The sequence below is a fragment of the Euprymna scolopes genome, chromosome 4 (genome assembly GCF_053919585.1).
Source record: "Euprymna scolopes isolate OS-2025 chromosome 4, ASM5391958v1, whole genome shotgun sequence".
NCBI classification, from domain to species: Eukaryota; Metazoa; Mollusca; class Cephalopoda; order Sepiida; family Sepiolidae; genus Euprymna; species Euprymna scolopes.
This window is the reverse complement of record NC_136485.1, coordinates 117,946,781-117,971,852: the sequence shown is the minus strand read 5'-3', so window position 1 is coordinate 117,971,852 and position 25,072 is coordinate 117,946,781. Positions and strand designations below refer to the sequence as shown.

The window sequence follows — 25,072 nt, the reverse complement described above, 5'->3', positions numbered from 1 at the left end:
AAAAAATATATAGATAATGCGATAGAGAGAAATTATGGTACTCATGCAGAGAGTGATCCGTGCTGAAATAATAACGTTATTATTTAAAAAGCAATTCTTAACATGAGGAGATGGTGTATTTAACCTTACAATTCAATATAAAAAACAAAAAAACTTGAATTAAACATGGAAACATGATTTAAAAAATACCGCGGATCACTCTCTGCATTAGCACCGAAATCTATAATATAAAGCTGAACGTCTGTGTACGTGTCTGGTCACGAATAGGCTCCTATATGGTTGACTATTATAGAAAACTGATCACATATAATGATAGCTGTATCGAGACACAGGAATGGATTTGGCATTCATTAAAATTGTGGGTTATTTCCAACGTATGGAAATAAAAAAATTAAGAATGAAAAAAAAAAAAAAACGTTTATAAGTGCTTTTGATATAGATGTAGATAATACTTTGACAAGTATGTTTTAACTTTAATCGGGATGGTATGATAAAATTGTGGCGTCTGCGATCGCGCCTGGCATCCATAGAATGGAAATAGGCACAAACTTTAATAAAGACTTTTCATATCTATCTCCGTAAGTACACTTTGATAATTATGCTTCAATTTGAAGAAATATGGTATAATAAAATTATGGGGTGTTCGTTCGCGCCTGACCTCCATAGAATGGAAATATGTCACAAAGTTTAACAAGTTTTTTTTTAATATAGATCCACAGAATATTGTGATAAGTGTTTCAGTGTGAACAGGTATGATATAATAAATTATGGGGTTTATCTATTTTATTTTTACTTTCATCATATTTTGCTTTGGTTTTGATACTCCTAAATTCGAAGCTATCTCTTTACAACCCTTCCTTTTCATAACGTATCATACATTCATAAATCAGAGTCCATTTTCTGTAGGCTGTTTTTGAACCCAGTCAACGACGAGTACTTTTGCTAGTTATATATAAAAGAGAGAGAGAGTGAGAGAGAGAAATTATATAGGAGGGAGAGAGTGATTATATATATATATATATATATATATATATATATATATATATGAGAGTGAGAAAGAGAAATTATATATATATGTATATATATATATATGAGAGAAAGAGAGAGAACTTATATATAGCGTGAGGGAGATACATAAAGTGAAAGAAGATGGTAATGTGTTCAGATTTATCTTCCTAGATTAATAAAAAGTCAACTCTCTGCTTACCTCCTTGCCAAAAAAGTAATTTATTTTAGCATTGTGCGGGCAGATGCTATTCATGTAGGCAGACATATGGACACTTATATCTACACACACATACATCTCTATCAACATACGACATAATCTTGTTTTCTGAAAAATCTCTTGAGAAATAGCTCATTAAGGTAACAAAAATACCAAGCAAAAAACGATCGAATTAATATTATGCACGACTGAACAAACTTGTCTAAATCTTTCATGGACTGTTGAGATGACATATTGTTCATGTTTGAATTAAAACGTCTGTTTTTTTTTTGTTTTTTACTAGTTTTGTTTTGTTTGGAGTAAATAGTAACACTAAGCAATATGGCAGAGAAAGCACAATTTTGTGTAGCTATTTTATTATAAACGATATTGAATCCTTCAGGAGTTTAATGAATAGCAGACACAGATATTGTTTAGAACAGTGTGGTTGTTTCTGAAATTTAAGATTTGAATTCATAATTTGTATTATTTGGACTACTGTTCTCTTCTGGAGTGTTATTTTCACGATAAGATGTCAGCAAGAACTTCAGGATTAACAATGTACTAACCTAGTTCTATGTGAAACTCTTCTAGAAATTAAAAGGTTGATCCTCAGTGCAGGCGATACTAAGAATACACTTCTATCCGGTCATGGCTTTGTCATACGAAGGTCCTCCCAAAAGTAAGCCCTCCTATTTTTTTTATCCCAGGTAATATCCATTATATATAGCTTTATCTGTTCTGGCAGGGAAGCTCGGCGTTGCCCGGGATTGAATGAGGATCAACAAATGTTATCCCCCCTCCACTTTTATTGCCATCGAAATTTGTAGAATTGCCCATTTTTAATCAAATCGACCGACTGTCTGCTGTGCACCGGTAGGATCTTTGCATATCTCCCTGCAGTGACTTTGTCCACCATACATTTTTAATCATACTGAAAAGATTTTATTTATGCTGTGAAAATTATGTGATTTTATAATATTTAGTCAGGGGTTACTTGGATGAAAAATGTCTTCATGCACAGTGTCTAGTAGATATTCACTGTACTCTATAATCTTTTTTACCAATCATAATGAAAAAAGTAAACATGTCGAGTACAACCCGAGGACTACCTTTTCTGTGGCTATTATACGAAGATGTTGGAGTGTAAGGACACCACTCTTCTCAGCGTTGCTCTGCTTACCGTTTACACCACATCTTAAAATGATGACTGTTTAACAAGGAAAAAAGATGACTGTTTAACAAAGAGACAGAATATACATATTTTGGTCTTCGCTATGACTCCCCTGAGAATTGAACACTTTTCTTTTTATCTATTGTCAAACATTAATCATTATATCAAATAAGTCATTCGACTTATATTTTATTGTTATGTTATTGTTATGTCAACAACAAACTAGATAGTATAATATTCGTTTTTGTTTGAGTAATTTTGACCCACTAAAATGACTTAAGTCTTATTTTATTCATTTTTGTTTTTTTGCAGGAACTTATGATCAGAACACGAAGCAAATGGAAAATGAACAAGGATATAAAGGCAATGGGAATAGTATCCAGAAAATCTCCAAGACACATGGAATTTTGTGGACATGTCTATTATTGGCGTGGATGTCCCATACGCACCTGAAGGATTTATTAAATTCCTTACAATTCTCATGACCTACTTACCTTCTGTTGGCAGTAAAATGACAATAACCTTTCAACAAGTGTTCATTCATATATGCATATATATATATATATATATATATATATATATATATATATATATATATATATATCATATATAAAATGATGGGCAGTGAAACAGATATAAAAGTGTAATTTAAGAAAACAAAAAAATATGGACGAAAATACCTCATATGAGCAAAAAAAAAATGCGAGTAAAATTAAAAAAACAGTTCTAAATATTTTTTGATAAGGTGCCATACTATTTTGATGAGAAACTATATTTGTAGGCATATATATATATATATATATATATATATATATATATATGTATTATGTATGTTTGGATACAAATGTACAGGTGTACGTTTACGTGTGCATATGTGTAGCAATATATAACCTATACGTGTGGAAGTGTGTCAAATTATCAGGCATTACATGATCTGATTTTAAAGAATTTGGAGGAAAAAAAACATAAAAAAAGAAAAAAAAAATGAATCAGCAAATTCCAAATAAAATAATTCCATCGTATTCAATGAAAAACGGAAAAAAGTTTATATATATATATATATATATATATATATATATATATAAATCTGCATTTTAATCGGAGAAAATCATGGAATATGCATTTTCTTATACCGAAATATACACTTGTATGAATTATATATATATATATATATATATATATATACACACATACATTTGTGTATATACATATTTTTGTATATGTATGCAGATGCCTATTAAAATAATCAGTGAACGGAGCGATATAATTACAAATATGGTCATCCCGGAAAAAATATATCGGCAATTAAGAGAAAAATTGAATGTATTTTATTTTCTTTCTTTACCAAGGAAAAACTTTTCCAAAGCAAATATGCTATTTGAATAAACAATGTTTGCTATTATTCTTTACAAAAAGCAAAACATGGAGTAAAAATTGCATGTCCAAAATTTGATATCTTACTTTCAAAACAAAAGCCAACAAATATAATTATTAAAAAAAAAAAAAGATAAGAATGACAAACATATTTTTAACACTCCTATCCCTGTCACTAAATACGGAGAGAACATATCTTACAGAAAATGCTGGATAAAAAAGTTGCTTCGTACTCGTATATATATATATATATATATATATATATATATATATATATATATATATATATATATATATATCAGATTGCCGAGTTGTTTTAAAAACTTGTAGTTGAATCGTCTTAAGGAGAAAATGATAAAGTTTAAAATAGAGTGATTTGTAAATTTATTTTAGTGTGTTATATTTTCCTTCTTACCCTTCACGTGTGCAGATTATATATTGAAATAACCAAACCTGTTGAGAAAATAGTTGGTAATGTAATAATCTGGTTGTCCTTTCCTCGTTTCTCTCAGTTTGTTTCATCTCTGGATTGTTTCTCAAGCAAAATGAATGACGCACCAATAATGCAGTCATAGTTATATTTTATTTTTGTTAACAGGGGTGGGTGGGGACAGGAGGCACAACGAGACAGGTACAATGGGGCTTCATTAACAATTTAAAAAGAATACTCATTCTCTTACAGCAGAAGAGAACCCTTTTTTTTTAATATATGTATATAATTAAAAAAATATGATGAATGTCTACAGCAATGCAATCAACGTTTGGTCATATATCTCATGAAAGCATACAGATTTGTCTGAAGATATCTATTATCAAAACATGATAGAGCCATTGATCATATTTTATTTTCATAAATCTCTGATAATGAACTGAACATTATTGAAGTAACTACTGGAACCACCCCCACACCAAATATTTTGATATACATTATTTTTGATGTGGAATATATACATATATTGCCATAACATGCAGCTACATAATCATACTATATCATCATTATTACTATTATTATCATTATTATTAAAATTCCTTTCACCTCAATGTTTTTGTTGATACTGGCACCCAAAAACTGAAAACATTATATATATATATATATATATATATATATATATATATATATATATATAAAGACTTATGAGATATTAGTTTATTATACGGATTTTAAAATGTACCACTCAAAAGAGTTCATATTAGTTAGAAATGTGTAGATATTGAATTATATGATGTATGAGCTTGTCAGTTTCTTGTGTTCAGAGTATGATATACATATGCTATTTAACCAATATTTAACAATTTTCTTTATCTACAGTAATATATAGATATATAAAAATGGACAGATCAATGTTACGTTATGTTGTACTTTCTTGTTGATTTCGAAACAAGTCACTTTGAAATTGACTATAAATCACAGTATGATACTGCTTTGATCTTTCAATATGTATATATATATGTATATATATACACACATATATATAACTCTATTACAAATGTTGAAATAACTATTTATAAGGTTTAAATAGATAAATATGATCCCCTAAAGTTTAATTGCCATGATAATCGATCTGAATTATATAAGCATCATTCTACATTTAAACTGCATTGCGACTTATGTTTTATTTTAAAAGTCACTACAATACTTGTCTAATAAATTATATATGGAATGATCCTAGAGAAAAAAATCGGATAAATATATGATGCTTTATTTTGAAATATACCTTCTGAAAATGTATGCAGTTTGCTCCTAAATATGAATAAACTGTAAAGACAGAATTTAATACTTTATAATAACTATTGTTTTCATGCAATTTGTGAATTAAAGGCATAAAATTGTAGGGTTTGCTTGAAATGGCGTTATCTAAAAGTGATAATGTTGATGCATTTATACTGTATTGTAACTTTACTCGTTTTTAGGTAGAGAGAATATATATATATATATATAGCCCAAAAGAAGTACTACGAAATGACACACTCATATATACATACTCGTGTATGCATGTCAGTGTTAGTATAAACATACGAGGAGAAAATTTCATTGGTAACTGAAAGTTATGGCTGTCAAATTACATTCATATTTGCATACGGTCTGTTGCTCATATTAAATCTTTTCATCCCCCCATAATGAAGACCAGACTTAAATATCTATATATATAACAAAGTGGGTGTATAATAATAGCAAGGAAAACAACTCCTCAACGGCGCAAAAAATCAGATTAAGACAGTAGATTTCGGACAAACAAAGTAAGACTATAATATCAATAGAATGTCCTATATATATATATATATATATATATATATATATATATATATATATATATTTTAGTAGGAATATGAAAATAAATCTTATGCTGTATAGACGCATCTATATTTCATTCCTGCAGGAAATCATCAGCTTAAATGCAAGGAGGAAACATAGACGCTTCTGTAGCTTACTTACCATAGATATATTGACATGCTACTAGTGCTAAAGTCTTATACTGAGTACTGTTGAAGTAAATTCTCAATATATATATTACCTTATGTGTATATATATGAAATTAAATATATATAATTATTGTTTCATACACACAGCTATGTTATATTATGTATATATTTCTTACTTCAGTATTTTGTTTAACAATGGTCGATACAGGAGTAGATCTTAGTAGTAGAAAAATATACTTATGGCAAGTGAACTACACAGAAACATTTGTGATTCATCTGCAAGAATTGCACAGAAAAACCATTTTTGTGCATCTCATTAGCCAAGAGTATATTTGACTACTATATATATAATTGGAAAACCAACTGGTATTCATTACTTAAGTGACTCACTTCCTGGAGATTTATTAAGCATATTTAAACCCTCCTTGCATCAATTTCTGTGTTTGTTAACGTGTAACAATACATATACACACACATATATATATATATATATATATATGAAAAACAAGTGTGAAATGTAATTTATGATCCAATTAATTTCCATTGCTAAAAAGAAATTCAAACTTCAGCAATTCATTACATACTACATGCGTCAAAATAAAAAAATCTTTCACATAATTACATTGAAAAAAAAAATGAACTTAAAAATACATAGTTACCATTTTTGTAACAATACTTAAATTTGAGTTATTTAATCAAACAAATTAATCACATCGTAGTATACTTTCAGAAAAATAGCATACAATCTTCTGAAATCTAAAGAAAATGTTTTACAAATTTAATTAAAAAAATTTTTTTTTAAATCTTACCGTTTTTTGAAAACATTTAAAAATCAAATAATTTTTAGAATAATAGGCAAATAAATAACGTTTTTAAATAGTAAAAAGTAGATCTGGCCTTCCGGCTTAGATCCAAGTGTAGTATCAGTTTTGATGCTTCACTTAATTTTTCCTTAGTTAATATAGGAAAAACCTTCTATATTAAAGTAGTTTTTATTTTTGCCTGCTTCCAGAGTGCCCCTGTTTGGAGAGCTGGCTTTCTCCCACATTGAAAACTACATTGTGTCACAGTTTGCTCTTGTGGGGAAGCAAATATATACCAAAGCAATAGCTGTGACATTAAAATAGGTTCAAACGTATGAGAAGCATATTCAACAAAAAAAAGTACATTAACTAAAAGAAACTTTTGAAAATAGAAAACCGCCAGAGTCAAATATAAAAATTAAATGAATGATAAAGACCTCCCTAAAATCTAAAGTGTTCATTCTTGTTTCTTTTCCCCAGTAGCATCAACGCTGTTATTATAAATCCATCTACGAAAAACTACATTATTGATTGCGTCACATACTAAAAGGATTTCTTAATTGATATATGATTTTGAAGTGGTGATGGTCTGAATTATAGATGGTCACAGTTGCCATACGTATTATGATGACCATTATATATCCTTATCATATATATATAATATCGGTTTATGTGATGCACAGCAATGCGTGACATTGGAGAAGAATGCATTTATTTATTTTTTCATGTCTGGTAAGTATGATGATTTAAAATGCAAAATTTGCCGTGAAACCAGTTCATTACTGATAATCGCATTTACAAAATGTACTTCATTTTTCCATGTTATCTCCATGATGCAATGAATGCTTCTTAAATGGAAGGTGCTGCAACGCCTTTCTTACCTGACATTCGTGGTCCCTCCGAGATCATCATAAGATATATAGAGAAACCAAGATTGCAGACGCGTGAATTAGCCATAACATCGGCGTTGGAATACCCATTTCATTATTTTTTTTTTTACATGGATTAATTAAAACCTCCTCCACAGAGAGCGCCGGTTCTGTCGGCAATAATAAACAAACTATATTAATCGATGATTTTAAACTGGTCAACTATTGATTCCCAATTCATTATATATATATATATATATATATATATATATATATATATATATATATATATATATATATATATATACAGGGCGTCCACAAAGTCTGGCTGCATAATCTAAAGGGTGCCCATAAAGTCTGGCTACATAATCTACTTGGTGCCCACAAAGTCTGACTACATTAACTAGCCAGACTTTGTGGACACCCTATATATATATATATATATATATATATATATATATATATATATAATCATTCAACAAGTGATAACATTTCAGTGGAGAGTGATATTTTCATTAAATTAGTAAATCTGTACTGAACAAAAAGACATCTTAAATTCTGAAAGTTAGCAAATAGCAAATTGTTTTAATTAGCTCGAAATTTTAGTAAAACCGAATGTCGTTTGTTAATTTTGTCTATTAAGAAAAATTTGAAGTGGAGTTAGAATTAAAATTTTTAAATAAATCCTAAAACGGTTTCATGCGATCAAATCCTTTTCTAAATTTATTCAAGTAAGAGAAGTATCTTAGGTTAACATCTAGTTTTGATTCTGCTTTGCTTTTCTGAACTCTCATACGTTTACACAGCCTTGCCTTTTTTTACCGTTTAAACTCACTGGTGTTACAGGTATGATGTCCTTTGCAAGTTGTTGATTAGTATATTTTTTTATTAGGTTCTACTCTATGAACTTTTACCGATTTACCCTATTAGTGGCAGTTTGTTACAAAGCAAAAAAGCAAATTCACAGGGGTTTTTTTGTGGGAGGGGGAATTACTGTGACTAAAATAGTCTGTTTTATTCAGGCATACTGTACCATACACTCAATCATTATATGCATACATAGTTTTTAATCTCCGAAAACATTGCTTCATGGTGAACAACTGATGATCTCTGAAAACTTCAGACTATTATGACTTCGAGAAAGCAAATTGATTCAGTGATTGCATGAAATGGTATGACTTATTGAAAATTTGCCAACGAAGAACTAAAATTTTTTATAAAAATTATAGTTTTCAAGGTTAAAAAAGCTAATACTATGACAGAGATAAGGCTCTTTTCATTGAAAACAATGAGTTCAAACTCGCTATAATTTTAAATATATATACTAGTAATTTCATCCATTTATTCCTTGTGAAATGAATAGTTTATAAAGATCAAATAATGGTAATTAGGTTTATGTTACAAAAGCTATCGAGTCTAATGAACTATATATATATATATATATATATAGCTAAACGTCTGTATTAATCTTGTAATGATAGCAATTATAAATAATATAAAAAAGGTAGTGGAGATCATTTTTAAATATGAAAAATATGCCGTTTTTAAAATTAACAATAGACAAAGTTTTTGAATACCTCTAATAATTAAATTCGTTAATTTGTAAACGCAGTTGTTTAAATACATTTTTATTTGCTGCTAGAATTTAATGGCTTGTATATGCAATTGTATAACTTATTTGTTTATGGAATTTAGTGGGTTTTTTTTTTGCTTTATATAATTGTATATTGTATGTATCTCTTTATACATTGTAGGCACATTATATATATATATATATATATATATATGTGTGTGTGTGTGTGTGCATTACACATACATTTAATAAACATGTTTGGAACACTTTACATTAAACAAGCTTTAGGAAAGAACATTACTACCACTTCTCCATATACCAGTATGTACACACACACATATATATATATATATATATATATATATATATATATATATATATATATATATATATGTGCGTGTGTGTAATAAAAAATACGTACATTAATACATAAATTCCAAATTGTTAAATATCACACAATTCTGCCGCCCACCATAATTTATATTGAGAAATGAGGTATCTAATTTTTAAAATTTTCAATCATTTTATTTTATATGTCAACTCAATTCGGGCAAACCTATGAATTTGATTATTGCTTTGTATCAATTTAACTGATATGTCTAGAAAGGTATCACCCAAAATTAACCTCCAAAACCACGATTATTTTTAAAAATTTCAATTTATGCCGAGTTGTCACTTCTTAACTTTCTTTACATTATGTAAATTAGAATGTCATTGTTCTCATTCATTTTTTTATTTGAATAAGTATTCCTTGAGTTTAAGTTTCTGTAGAAGAGGGACAAAAAATAATATTCTGAAGACATGTCTATTCAATGTAAGCATTTTTAGAGATCCTTTTCGTTAGCAACAAAGTACAGTATATTTTCGACTACTTCATCTCTTCCATCATTGGTCAGTAATGTAGAAATCTTTAAAGACTCATACAATTTTTATTCTCGTCTCAATCCAGAGTGCTCCTTGTGACGTGCTAGAATTTCTCACATTAAAAACCGACCTTGTGTTCAATTTTACATTCGTGTGGATGCAATACACAGAGATGGTTATACAGAAGAAGAATGGGGGTAAAAAATGAATGGTAATGTTCAACGCTCCCCCTCACACCAAAAAAAAAAAGAAGCTCGTCTCCTTTAATAATTACATGAAACCTTACCAACCACCAATAGCTATGACTAGAGATACTTTACCTGAAATCACTTCGGTCACGCTCCTTGGCTTAACGTTCACAGGAAACATGGGTTAGAATAGATACATCGAGATCATTGCCAAGGCTGCTGCAAAGAAGGTGGGCTCTCTATACCGTGCTAGAAAGTTACTTATGCCTGAAAATATCCCGTACCTCTATAAAGCCACCATTCGCCCATGTATGGAGTACTGCCATCACATTTGGGCTGGTGCATCTGATCCTAGTCTCTCGCTCCTGGACAGGGTCCAAAAGAGAGTTGCCAACCTAATAGGTCCCGAACTATCATCTAAGTTTCAGCCTCTGCCCCATCGACGAAATGTTGCATCCCTCTGCCTGTTTTAGAAGTATTTCAATGGTAGATGTTCTGACGAACTACAAGCCCTTATACCCTCTCGACGAAAATACCCCCAACTAACCCGACAAGCAGCAAAGTCCCACCCCTTCACAGTTGAAATCCCTAGACGTAAGAAAGCTTTCTACTCTAATAGCTTCTTCCCCAGAACTGCAAGACTTTGGAATTCTCTTCGAGTTTCATGCATTCCCAACTGTCCTGACATGCAGAAGCTCAAGTGTAATGTGAACAGACATCTTGCTACTAAACTCCCTACATAGTACCCCTGTAACTGCGGTCCCTGATAGTAGCCCCCTACATCAAAGTGGCAATGCACCTTGTTTGGGGTGAACATGTAAAAAAAAAGCATAAGAGGAATCAGCAATTAAAAATCCATTCATTAAATCTGGATTGTTAGCGATGGCAATATCATTTCAAAAGTTATGCAAGGACTCATATATACATAATTATATTCAGAAATATATTATTTCGAAATAACTTGTGTATCGTCGACATTGCATGTATCCACAATCGAATGAAGTATAACTTAGAACGAACTCAGTAACTTCACTGTTTAGAATAATGAACAGAAAAGCTGAGAAAAATGTGTTTCATGAATTCGTATTTTTCCTTTAAAAAATTGTACAAGTAGAGTTGATAGTTTTTTTTTTTTTTTACATCAGCGCTATAACTTAATGATTCCAAATGGTGCTTAGCCAATTTGGGACTGTCACCAGATAAAATGTTTCATAAAATTCATGCCAAACTATTTTTTCAATTTTAAAATCATTCACGTGACAAAAAGAGGAGTCCCAGCTGTTTTCACGAAAAGAAAGTATTCTGTAATTTCAATCAACTTCACAAGTTCGACTTCAGCATTGAAAATGTAGATCTCTCATCAGGAATTGGACCTATACCTATTCGAACAGCCAGAACACACTAATAAAATGTTGATCAGGTGTTGTATGCAACAGAATTCATTTCAAAATTCAAATTAATCTACAAAAATCAATCGTATGCAAAAATGTGTACGATTTCAGAATAAAATGACCTTATAATTGTTGACCTCCCCTAAAACTTAATCATGAGAACTACAGTACACCGAAGCCAAGAATTTACATGAATAAAATGTCATATATATATATATATATATATATATATATATATATATACACATACACACACATAAAGAATTTAAAAGGAGGGAGATAATCCTATTTAAATAAGAACAAAAGAAAATCAATGATTTTAACTGATTGATAAAGAAACAATTCAAGAGTGACCTGAACTTGAGAATAAATTTAAATTTTATCTCAGATTTAAGTACCCCCCTACCCATCCAAAACTATTGGCAAGTCTGCAATTTGTGCCATTCTGTTACCAAACTGTTTTTTTTGTTTGTTTTTTTTTTTTCCAAAATGGTGTTTGTTTAGGGATAGACAATAAAGTTGTTGAATTATTTCTACGGAAAAAATTATTCTGGTCTTTAAAAAAAAAAAAGTAATGAAAATTAATATCCATTTGTGTTTTATTGAAAGGTGAAAAATGCCACAATTTTAAAAGCGGAAAATGGATATTTGATATGACAGAGCGACTTCAGAAATGCATATTTTTCTTTGATTCAAGAGTACACATAAGCCACAATACTTGGCTTTGAACTTTAAATCTAGTCAGTAATTAGTATTAGTCAAAAGTTTTAGAATCACACTGGAATTTCACGACATGAAATTAAACGGATAACAGCTATTTGTAATCCATATGTTTTTCTTAGTCTCTATCTGTTCAAGCCACTCTTTCTTGGAAACTACTGGGCAATCTGGCTAAAAGTTTGTATAAACCTTTGTGATGTTTATCATATATATATATGTATATATACACAGCCTAAATGATAGAAGATGCAGTGAACTAAGTATCCGTTAGATGCTCAGTTATGAATTAATTGGATTATTCATTATAATACCAGATTTACCCTAGAAATTCTCTCCGGGACTACTAAGTCTGTATAGCTGACATTGTGTATGGATCTTTGCTAGGATACAGCGAACTAAGCAGTATGCTATCCACTCGATGCGCAGTAAGAGATTAATAGGGATTGATATTTAATGAATAAATCTGCACAAATTTAACCATCTTCAATTATCAGTTTGGCAAAATACATTCACTTGAATCAGCACTTCAATCCTGTGTTGAATCATACCAAAGTTTAAAAAAATAAAAACTTGATACCTCTTTGCTAAACACACAGCATTATAATGGGTGGATCAAGAGTAAGTGGAGTAAGTGACATAAAAATGTGTCGTTCTCGACGACAGTGTAGAAGTCAATGAGAGCAGAGCTTTTAGGTTACTGTCGATTACAGTCGACATATCATATTAGTATATTTCGAGTGTTCGAAATTACTAAGGTCTTTTAAAACATTTTTTTTAGTGAAAAGTCAGAATTTAGAGTTCTAAAGCAACTATCAAGTATTACAGTTCATTTGTGCTCGTAAAATAAAAGAAATTTATGTGCATGCATGTCCCTGTCGTATAAAAGAACCTGAAATGTGTGCAAGTAATCAATTAATCTGTTGTGATGTTTGCCATTATTGATATTAAAAATGAACTAAAATGTCAATGTTTACATGCAACAAATAAATGTATTATTGACAAGAAAATGCTAATGGCAATTTCTTAAAAAAAAAAAAATGGAAAATGAAAAAAAAAAAAAATGATAATCAAAGAACTGTCTGTGCCTTCAGCTAACCTTAATGTTTTAAAATGATACTTATATACGAAACAAAATTAACCATATGAATATACTTAAACCCTAACACTTTTTTCTGGTTAATTCAAAAAATATATATACATTAAAATATGCACACAGCAAACATTACATTGCAATATTATGAAAAAAATATGCGTTTGAAATTCACTCTTTCTATTCCATTCATATATATATATATATATATATATATATATATGAAATAAAGATGGACAACCTCCCCCAAAAAATACAAAAATGAAAATGTTGTACCATTATCTCGATAACTATTATTATAATCATTATTTTCAATAGGAGAAAAAATGTTATGCTTTTTTGATTAATTTCTAAAAGAAAATTTAAAATAAATATCCAACTCAACTAAAACCTTGATGTAATTTGATAAATATATATATACATATATAAAATGTGCATAAATGTATATATATATTTATATATACATACATATATGGATACATACACTCATATTTACATGTGTGTACATATATATTACATAGTTGCATACGCATGTGTGTGTGTGTATATCTATGTATTGATGAGGATGGATATTTAGAAAGAAAGGTGACATAAATGAAAATTTTGGCAATATTGCTCTGTTTTTTATGTTGGATGTTATTTTTTCTTTCTTATATTTTCTTCTGAAAAACTCATACTCACTGATATGTTCGTTTCCTTTTACTTAGTTTTTCTTTCGTTTCCATGTATTCTGTTCTTTAGAGAAAAATAAATGAAACTGAAATAAAACTTGTATTATTACTCTTTTTTATGCGAGCATGTGTGTAATATATATATATATATATATATGTGTTTGTGTGTGTGGTGGGACGATTAATCGGAATCAGGAATGGGAAAAATTGGAGCTTTTTAGGGTATTGGAATCGGGAAAATTTGAGCCTATTTTCCGATGCTAAAACCGGTTCCTTTATTTATCTATTTTATTTGATTTTGTTTTATAAAACATCTTCCACTGCTTGTATTAATTATAAAAAAATAAATAAGGTCAACCGAGGTAATTCCACCCACTGGAGAATTCCACCCCCTTTAGATATAATGGGTAATAACTGTTGTCAGGAATGCTGTTTCATCCCTAACTTGAGTTGTCCATTTAATAGAGTTGCTTCCCTTGAATAGCATTTCCTTTCCAGAAAGCATCTTGGTGGGAAATTTGACTGCTTCAAGCTTGAAAAAAAATCATCTTACTCCATCCATCAAGTAAGTACACCTTTCGCACTTTTTATGATGAGATCATAGTCAAGATGTTCCTTTCTTAATCTGACACAGGTTATACTAATTTGTTACCCTTTTTTCTTCACTTTGAAACACTGAATGTTTCTATTTCAGGCCTAGTATAGTCAACAGGTGGGTTTTATCATCTATGTCTCTTGGGGGAAATCCACCGCCTACGGGGTGGGGTGGGGTGGGGGGGGTCTCCCAACAGTCACTCTGTGGAGTCCTGAAGGATTATGCTAGCAAAAACAGTTGCCAGGATATATGGGGAGAGTCTGACATCTGCTGAATTTATTCAGAGGATGGTACAAGAAGAGAAAGAAAGGCAGCCTTAAAGAGCAAAACTTGGGCCAGCTAAAACGAGGGAGGGAAAGGGAAGAGAGAAGGGAAAAGGAAAGGGAAAAGGAAAGGTTAAAAAAAAATCAAGAGTGGAAATATTTGCTGATGACGAGTCCGAGATAGAGTTCAATTGTGACACTAAAAGTGATGAAGATTGGCAGCCAAAACGGTCAGCCCGAGTTGGCAACAATGATGAAGATGAAACTTCAACAATAAAGTAAAAAGAAACAGAAAGGGAAAGAAAGAACATGCTACCATCTCTGATAACGATTCACAAATCGGGGACAGTGATGAGGGCTGGTCAAACCAGTCACCCATGGTGATGATGACAACAATGATGAACAAACCCCTTCAACCCAGTCAAGAAACCTCATTGAAAACTTTTCAGTCAAATAATAGGCTAGGCTACTTTGTGTGGGTGTAGAGCTAGTTTTGTTCATGCTAGGTGCCTTTGAAAAGACACTGTAGGCCAGGTATATTGTTCCTATTTACAATGCCTCCCCACGGGGCAGAGTTAGAAACCAGGGTCGTTTTTTAACATGGAGAAAAGGAACAAAAATAAAAATTGTCTCAGTCGTGAAGGATTTCTCCTCTACTGACAGAACAAGAAATTGAAATACAGCATCTGAAGAACAGATGGTGTTTATTTGCTCCCCCACTGAGCAAATTAGGCACAAGGCCGTTTTTAATGTGAGGTAAAAACCAGCTCCCCTAAAAGGGGTCACTCTGGTTACGAAAAATAATAATTGTCCCAGTATAGAGGGTTTCCCCTCCATTGACTGGTACAAATTATCTTAAGTGCAGCATCTGCCGGAACAGATACTACACTTTGATCTTTGTATTTATTTGCTTCCCCACTGAGCAAATTAGGCACAAGGCCGTTTTTTAATGTGGAGAGAGGGGGGAGGGAAAGGGGGATCCAGCTTGAGAGGTGGGAAATGGGAGCTGGATAGTAACTGTGGTCGTAGGGTGATCCCTACCTTGACCAAGTTCAGATATGTGGGGTTACCCCAACATATGGTCTTTGCTAGTCATAGCTGGTCTTTGCTAGTCTTAGCTTTGCAGCATCTGCCGGAACAGATACTACACTTTGATCTTGTTTATATATTTTATTGCTTTTAAAATTTTGTAAATACAATTAAGTAAAAAAACAAAAGATTTTCAAACAAAAAAATTAGGCACAAGGCCCTACAAGAAATTGGGGAGGGGAAGGGTTCAGGGTCTTTGTGACTAAAGTGATTAAAAAGTAATAAATGTAGACTTTGGAGTCTTACTCTTGACTGGCAACATTTACCAAAATACCTCATTCACTCTATGGATCTTAAACTTTGATCTTGACCCGAAGGCCAAAGCCAGGTATATTGTTACTTACACTTTTGATGCTCAAAGCAGGCAAAGGGAATGGAAGGAAGATGGGGGGGGGAATTTCTCCTTTATTTTTTCATAAATATTGAAATGAATTTAAAACGTGTTTTTTCACTGACCCTGTTACATGAGTTAAATTTTTTTTTACATATTCAACTGTTTTGACTTATATATATATATATATATATATATATATATATATATGTGTGTGTGTGTGTGTGTGTGTGTGTTACGTTTTCTTTTAGTAAAAACTATTATTTTGTCTTTGGCAGCCATTTTTGTAAAGTTGGGGATCAAATTAAACCGGTTCACCTTATTTATGGATTTAAACTTTCAGTAAGACTAAAATCTCAAAATCACTTCCTCAAAAGTGTGGTTTTACGTTTGAGAAAATATATGCACACTTAAGATGTTTTCTTACAGTAATCGGGACACAAAATCACAATTTTCTAGTAAAATATTTAGAGATTTATAAAGAATCGGAATCAGTAATTTAATACGGAATCGGGGGAAAATATTGGAATCGTCCCATCACTAATATATATATATATATATATATATATATATATATATATACACACACACAGACGATTATCAAAGAATATATCTTTAACAAAGCAAAACTTATCAAGATGTGAAAAGCTCAACACTATAAAGCGGAGCAAACAAATAAATGAAACATGAGAAGGAAATAAAGGAAAGATGTGTATATGAATTGATATCATCAGAACAATAAGGAACAGTAAAAGAGAAAAAACAGGAACAAAAACAAACATCTTTAGGCCATGGCATTTTGAACTTAAATGCTTCTAAATCAGAAAAGAATACGGGCCAGAATTATATAAAATGCAAAAATATAGATAAAAATTGGCTCTGGTCTTTCTTCTCTGATGAGAAGCATTTAGCTTCGAAATGCCATGAATTAAAGAGGTCTCTTTTTTCTTAATTTTCCCCTTTTACTTTTCTATGCTATTCTGATGACAAAGTTATATATAACTTTTATACTTTATCTTTCATTTTATATATGTATATATATGCCTCTTCAATTCTGATATTTCTTTGTTGCTTTGACAGATTAGAATATAGCTTCAGAGGATGAAATATTCTTTCTGCCAGACATTTTCTTAAAGGAGAGACGTTGCTAGCCTTGGCAATTGTATGTTTACTCGACTGCGCTCTAATCACTATAAAACATTCACAGCAAGCATTCTTTCCTATCTTTCTGTGTACCTAAAAGCAAAGACAATTTTCATAAACAATATTTCTGTCATAGAAGATCTGATCTGTGGAACAAAATCCACCGAGTTTACTTCCCAAAGTATTTCAATATGGTCTAATTCAAGTCCAATGTAAAAAATTCTTAGGACGTTCTCTTGGATAATCAAAGTTTCAATTATGTTCCAATCCTATTGTCATGTTCGTCAACGTCTTCATTTTTAAGTTGTCCCCGGGCATTGATATGCTGTGGCCCATTAATAAATGAATACAAAACCTTAAGAAAAAAAACAAAAAAAACAAAAAGGAAATTAATCTTGAATATAAGAGTGTTAAAACATTGGTATGACACTTTTTGTGGTGGATAGCATAAGTTTTCGACAATGTCAATATTTGACTCTTCACACACACACACACACACATATATATATGTCAGCTGTGTTTTTCAACATCCACATTCTTAAGATATTCTCGGGCCTTGATAGGCTGTGACTCATTAATAAATTAATTTCAAACCGCAGAAAAAAATGAAAAGATGTTGAATACCAGAGTGTTACTCACTTGTAAAATATTGGTACTATGAAAATTTCATACGTTTTAGACAATGTCAGTATTTGAATTCCAACATATCAGCTGTGCTAGAAGTGGGATGCTATATGGAGATGAATACTTGGCCTTATCCAAGTTGTCACTTGCCCGTCTTTAGTATAATCACAGAACAATAATCGGATGAATATGCAATAAGTCAGAATAGACACAACATATTAGGTATGTTATGCTTAATATAACAAAGATTGGTCTCCAGACAATCAGTGGCTATATTGTTTTGGCCATGAAAGAAGCAAATCTTCAATTAAAAAATGCAGAATTGGAAAGCTGGAGGAAAATTGGACGACTCAGGAAAACTTGGATGCAAACCATTAACAAGGATCTTAGGAAAATTTAATTGTCAAGAACGCCAAGTTTAGACACTGAGATTACAGGCTGCCGGAAAACGTGAGACTGTGATTAAGGGAAATAGGAAAATCTATGATGGTGATGATGGCACAAGAGAAGAGGAATCTTTAAGGTAGGGCATCAGCAAGGAGACGGCCTCAAATAGAAAGGAAACACTCACTTTATCTATTAAACCTCATAAAATGAGAAAGTCACTTAAGAGGAAAATAATGGTGTCAGTTATACTCCCCTTTATTGCAAAATCTTCAAACGATTTTCGCCCACATTCTGGATGCACACTCCTATATTGTTTGGTGCTACGCCAATCTTTTTAGCATTAGCAAAGAAAGCTTAGCATAGTTGCTGATCTCATCAGTCCAATATTTTGGAAGTTTTCAACAAGCTCTTATACAGAAAATTTCTCCTTGAATGCTCAGTATACATTAATACCTTATTCCTATGATGTTGCCAAATCATTTCCCAACCCAAGAGTTTCTTTAATTAGGGTTATCCTAAAGTTATTCAGACGAAGGTCACCGACCATGATTCGAATACAGGGAGCTTGCATTAATCAGCTTGATGTTGAAAATATAAAAGTTATAGGTAAGAGGAAAACAATTAGGAGGAGGAGAGTTCTATAAGTTGTTGGAAAGAAGCTACTGGAATATTACAGTTTAGTATCAAAGATGCGAATTGATAGAAACTACTAGACTAATGAGTTAAAAAGGCTGAAACAAATAAAACAGGAATAGATCAGGCAATTCTGAAAAATATATGCCATAATATTTATAGAAGAGACTAGCATCAACAGGTCTCTGGGAAATAGGTTGCAGGGTTATAAGAATTGGGTTAATCAAATTACGGAAACAGTTCTGCACTCAAAAATGAGAGAGATGTTGCCAAATCATTTCCCAACCCAAGAGTTTCTTTAATTAGGGTTATCCTACATACGTGACCCTATAATAGACTTGTAGAGATAGAGCATAGCCTGAGGTGTGAGAAAGTGTTTAGAGCGAGAGAGAAAAGCAATTTTATGGGAAGCATAAAGCCGAATGAATCTACCGTATGGATTCCAATAAAGATTTGATGAGAACGAATGTAAGTGTTATAGTTAATCGCTCTTCAAGAACAGAGCCACCTATGAGAATCCAAGGAAGAAAAGGCATATGTCTACGATTGAAAGACACGAGCTGAGTCTTAGCCGGATTCAATTAAACAAGCTATTTTGGACCCCTATGAAGAACTGAACTCAGGTAACCTGTTATATTAGTTGCATATTGCAATTTACTGTTCAAGTCTCAATGTGGTTATTGGAACTATTGTAGAGTCTAAATTTCAAAAAAATGATAGATTTTTTGTTAGATAGTTTAATTTAGTATTTTAATTGGAATCCATTAATGAGATGAGTATTATTTATTAATTTATTTATTGCAGACTGTTATCCTCATCTTTATTAGTTGTTGTTTCATGATTCGGCCAACTCTTCCTCAGGTAGTAACCGCGATGGGATAGGAACTCGAATCTCCTAACTGCATCCGCAGCAATTACTGCCTTTCCTATTTGTTGTCGTCTCAAACACGCCTCTGGCCGGCTTTGAGTAGGATTGAAACCGCCATCTTCAGACAACGCTCACCTGGAACTGTAGAGATTCGACGTCTCTATCCACTGCACCATGGGCCCCGAAGGGCAATCAAGGTTGGATCATTTGGTCTTATAAATCCACGTTTATTTATCTGATCTTCCATGGTCAGGTCCGTGTGCAATGGTATATATATATCATTTTAATTGGAATTCGTTATTAAGATGAGTATTATTTATTGCGGACTATTATCCTCATCTTTTTTAGTTGTTGTTTCATCTGACGAAGAGCAATAGTTGGCCGAAACGTCGGGAAACACAACTAAAAAAGATGAGGATAATAGTCCGCAATAAATATATTAGTTTTATTTAGTTTGCCAAAGTCAATTACGTGCAAGATGATCCTAACATTATATGATGTATTCAGAACTGACGATTTGGAAAAAAAATACTCCAAAGAACACACACCAAAAAGACACCAACGAAATCAAAGTATATTTGATCATGTATTTTAATCAACAATCGGTAAACATATGTTGGCGAAAAATGATTCAGAGAGACACAAAGTACAGAGACAATGACAGTTATGAAGCAGCAGAAGAATAAGCAGCCAATGAGATGGATTGGTTGGTTGGGTGTTTTTGTTTTACGGCATATCAACCTTTTTCAGGTTATTTAATGCCGAATCTAGTTATTTTGAGGAACGATTTTTAATGGAGTATATGTTTTTTACGTCAGATTCTATTTAACCCATAGTTGGGACCCTAACAGGTACTACCACTCCAGGTCAGAGTGGACTTAGGAGCAATGCCAATTAAAGGGTGGCTCCACACTCCCCAAAGCCGGCAAGGTGGGGCCCTCACCATCGGATATAGTTTTAGGTCATATCCAGGACCGCCAATGAGATGGAATCATCAACAATAAGAATATAGGATACATCGGATCATTCAACCAAAATTTCATCTTCATCTGTCAAAGGTCACTAAAGTAAACACTATCACCATCATCACTGGGTCTTGATGGGGAAATTCACAGCATAAAATGAGGATCTATATATGCTTGAGAATTAAACCATAAGATACATGTTTTCTAAATTTCTTTAATCTGTAAAGCTCTACTGCCTTTGTAAATCATGCTAATATGGGTTGAGGATCTTTAGTCTGTCAAAAGCAGTATGCTAATCATGCTAATATCGTTTCAAGGTCTAAAAAAAAGAAATTATCAATTTTGAATCAATAATACTCATGCAAAAATATAAAACAATACTCGAAAATAACTTTTGATAAGTATTCAGAAACTCTTATAACATCATCAAATTTTACATACGGAGGGTATTCTAAAATGCTGATTGAACTTATGGATAAAGAATCTGAAAGTTTCTATTTTCTGTTGCAGATATTTACGGTGTAAGACTAAGAAAACAACTCCGGTCATTGACAGGTATCAGAAATCATTAAATTCCTGGCAGATGTGAATTGAAAATCTTGGTGACTATGTAGAAAAATAAATTCTAGAGCACAAAATGTCATTCGTTTTAATGTTACTACTCCCATCTTTGTGGCTGTTAAACTTTTTAAGTAAAACACATAAAATAGGAGGCTTTTGTTTTGGAATGACCCTCGTAAATTATCTTCTTTGATGTCTTTTATTTTAGGTGTTTCCTATCAGCAGTCAAATAATTTTTATTTAATAAATTTTATGTTATTTTTTTTGTTCATTATATGATGTAATAAACCACAAATGAAAATTGGCAGATTTAAAATATGACAGGTTAACTTTATATGTTAAATTAGTTCCTTTGGTATAATATATTGTACGTTCACCTTGTCGAAACAATGATCTATTGTAATAATGTACACATGTATGTGTTTATAAATGTTTAATTTATAGCAGTCCATTAAAAGAAAAACAGATGTCGAACGAACATATATATCGAACGAACATATACTACATTGGTGGACAAAAAGAGAAGGTAATGCCTAGAACAATGGTATCATAATGAATTAACCTATAATATGCCCTGGGGCTCGCAGAGTCTGCATGTTGAGGATCAGTCTGCACAGTCACAAAAGGGCTTCCCAACAAGTACAACCTTCCCATTTATCATTGGATCCAAGGAACCAGCAAAGAAGAGATGTAAATATAAAGCAAACCCATTGTTAAAATACTATTTTTTCTAGCTAAACTCCACCTGTCCCTGCAGAAACATGAACCATTTACTTAATTATCATCGATTTCTCATTAGCCTCATAACTAAGTTGTTTTAATAAATCATGGTGTCTTGTCGACTTTCTTTGTTGTCTGAAATAACAATTTTCTACCATGAACATTAGTTATTTATAGTTAGTTATACATGGTGATATACTCTCATAATTTCCAACCATGCGTTGGTCATTATTAACTTCTTAGTTGTTATGAAGGTTTCGAAATATGAACATATATAGTGTGAATGAATAACAGTTGGTTTCACAGGATGAGTCAACATCCTATACTTTAAATGACTGTAAAATAGCTGCAAGGACACTTTGTTGATCTCCTTATTAATATGTGTTGTCTTAAATAGACTTTACATTTAACAGGCATTAATCTACAGATTTTTGGCTGTGAATTTATGTAAAATATGTTTGTTGGAAGAATCTTTACACAATTCTTAACCAAATCGTGGTAGTCATGAGAAAAGAGCATGTTGGCGATATTGACAGTTTTGCACGTCATATTAAGATGTGGTTACAATGCAAAAGAGTGCATTTTTAGGTGCACAAAGCAAAGACTCTTAGAAATTGAGAACTAGGACTTAGTGGACAAGTCAAGCATTGACTGAAGTTTATGCGTGCCAAAGAGAGTTAGATTGCAGAAAGAATTGTGAATTTTGTTAACGATTACATCGGCTTTTAGCTCAGAATAAAGTGTAGTATCTGTTCTAACGCTATACAGTAGAACTCCGGAATACTGCATAAAAAGTAGTAACAAAATACAGTACAGTATATAATATACATGTATATAATCAAATAACATAAATAATACCATAAGGTGGGGCAATACCGTAACCAGGGGTCGGAAAAAACATTGCATTCCATATGGTAACCTGAAAAAACCGTATCCTAGGGCCACCATATTCCAGGGTCCTACTATATTAGTCTATTCTTCCCTCAGTCAATATATATATATATATATATATATATATATATATATATGACAGGCAATTTTAATCCGAGTGCCCCCTTTTGAGGAGTTGGATGTTTTCTGTATTAAACACCTATCTTGTGTTTAACTCTGCCTACGTGCAAGGGAAAATAAATAAGGATGATTTTTTTTTTTTTTTACATGGGTGTCACCACTTATCAAGGCCCAGAGGCCACTCAAGGATAAGGGTTAATAGGTATACATTAGTCATTGTGATTTTAGCATAGTAAACAGTGGGAATTTTGTAACTTGGATTACTTAGGGGGACGATTCAATTAGAACTTGTTCACATTGGACTTTTTCTTTTTTTTTTTTTTCATAGGTATCACCACATTATCAAGGCCAATAGGCCACTCAAGGATAAGGGTTAAAGAGTGTACAGTAGAAATTGGACAATATAATAATCATTAGTAATGAAAATTTGTTAAATTTGATAACTTATATGGAACGGCTCATCAAGAACTTATTTACGTTAGACTTGAAGACAACCATATTGTAGTCAGCCGGAAAGCAGGAAAACGGAAGACAATTCCACAGGCGTGCAGTTCTAATAAAAAAGCTTTGTTCATGGAATCTACGTTTAGGTTTAGGCACAGATAAAGAGTGGGGGGAATTATTGATAGTGTTTACAGCTAGACGAGTGTTTCTTGTGAAAGTTTTGCGAGGGGGGACCATAGATTGAAGCTCAGTCGAACACTTTCTATGAAAATAACGATACATCAGAGACAAACTCGCAACATCTCTTCTGTGAGATAGAGGTTGCAAGGAAGAGAAAAGGACATCTCCTACGAGGCTACGAAGTCTATTTTGAACTCTATCAAGGCAGAACAAGTCCTTTCTAGCAGCTCCTGCCCAGATGTGGCAACAGTATTCCATCCTTGGACGTACCTGGCTCTTATATAAATAGAGAATTGCATCAGCAGTGAGATATCTACTGGATCGATAGAAAGATCCCACCATTTTTCCAGTGGCCTTGGCAACAGATTTGATATACGTGTTCCATTTAAGATCAGGAGTAATGGTCATGCCCAGAAGCTTGTCAAAATTTTCATCCTGTATGAAAAATGATAAGTATCCTGTTATAATTTTCATTGAAAAAGTAATATAAACTGAATTAGTTAAAGTATATTGTGAACATGGACTGTTAAAAGTTAACTATGCTACACTTTCTAAGTGACACATTGCTGTCAACACTCACAACTCCAAAGTTCGTAACTATGCTTTCAAAACTTGCTACCTCAACATCCAAATTACCCGAGTCTCTGAAAAATCAGTCATTTTATTCAAAACCTTTCATTTTCATATCAAACGATATGGTCGCAAGCATATAAAGAGAAGCAGCAGCCATGTTTCTTTTCTTTACTAACGGGCACTACAGTCTGCATAAAAACTGGTTTGTACCAGTTTTTTATAAGCATTTAATAACATGAATCAAAAACCGATATTTTTTGTTTTGTTAAGTATTCAAGGCATGTATAGAGCTTATAGAAATAAAATTATATATAATTACAATAAAAAACTATTCTTAATCGCT

The 25,072-nt window shown here is 31.9% G+C and overlaps 1 protein-coding gene across 1 annotated transcript in view; it reads left to right on the top strand.

Annotated features, from left to right (window-relative positions):
- The window catches only part of LOC145269267 (uncharacterized), a 700,568-nt gene extending 686,129 nt beyond the window's left edge, over positions 1-14,439 (top strand). Inside the window, exon 6 of the mRNA XM_080124922.1 lies at positions 2,691-14,439. Within this exon, the coding sequence (XP_079981048.1) occupies positions 2,691-2,863 (173 nt within the window). The 3' untranslated portion in view covers positions 2,864-14,439. The remainder of the gene's footprint in view (positions 1-2,690) is intronic.
- Positions 14,440-25,072: the final 10,633 nt, after the last annotated feature.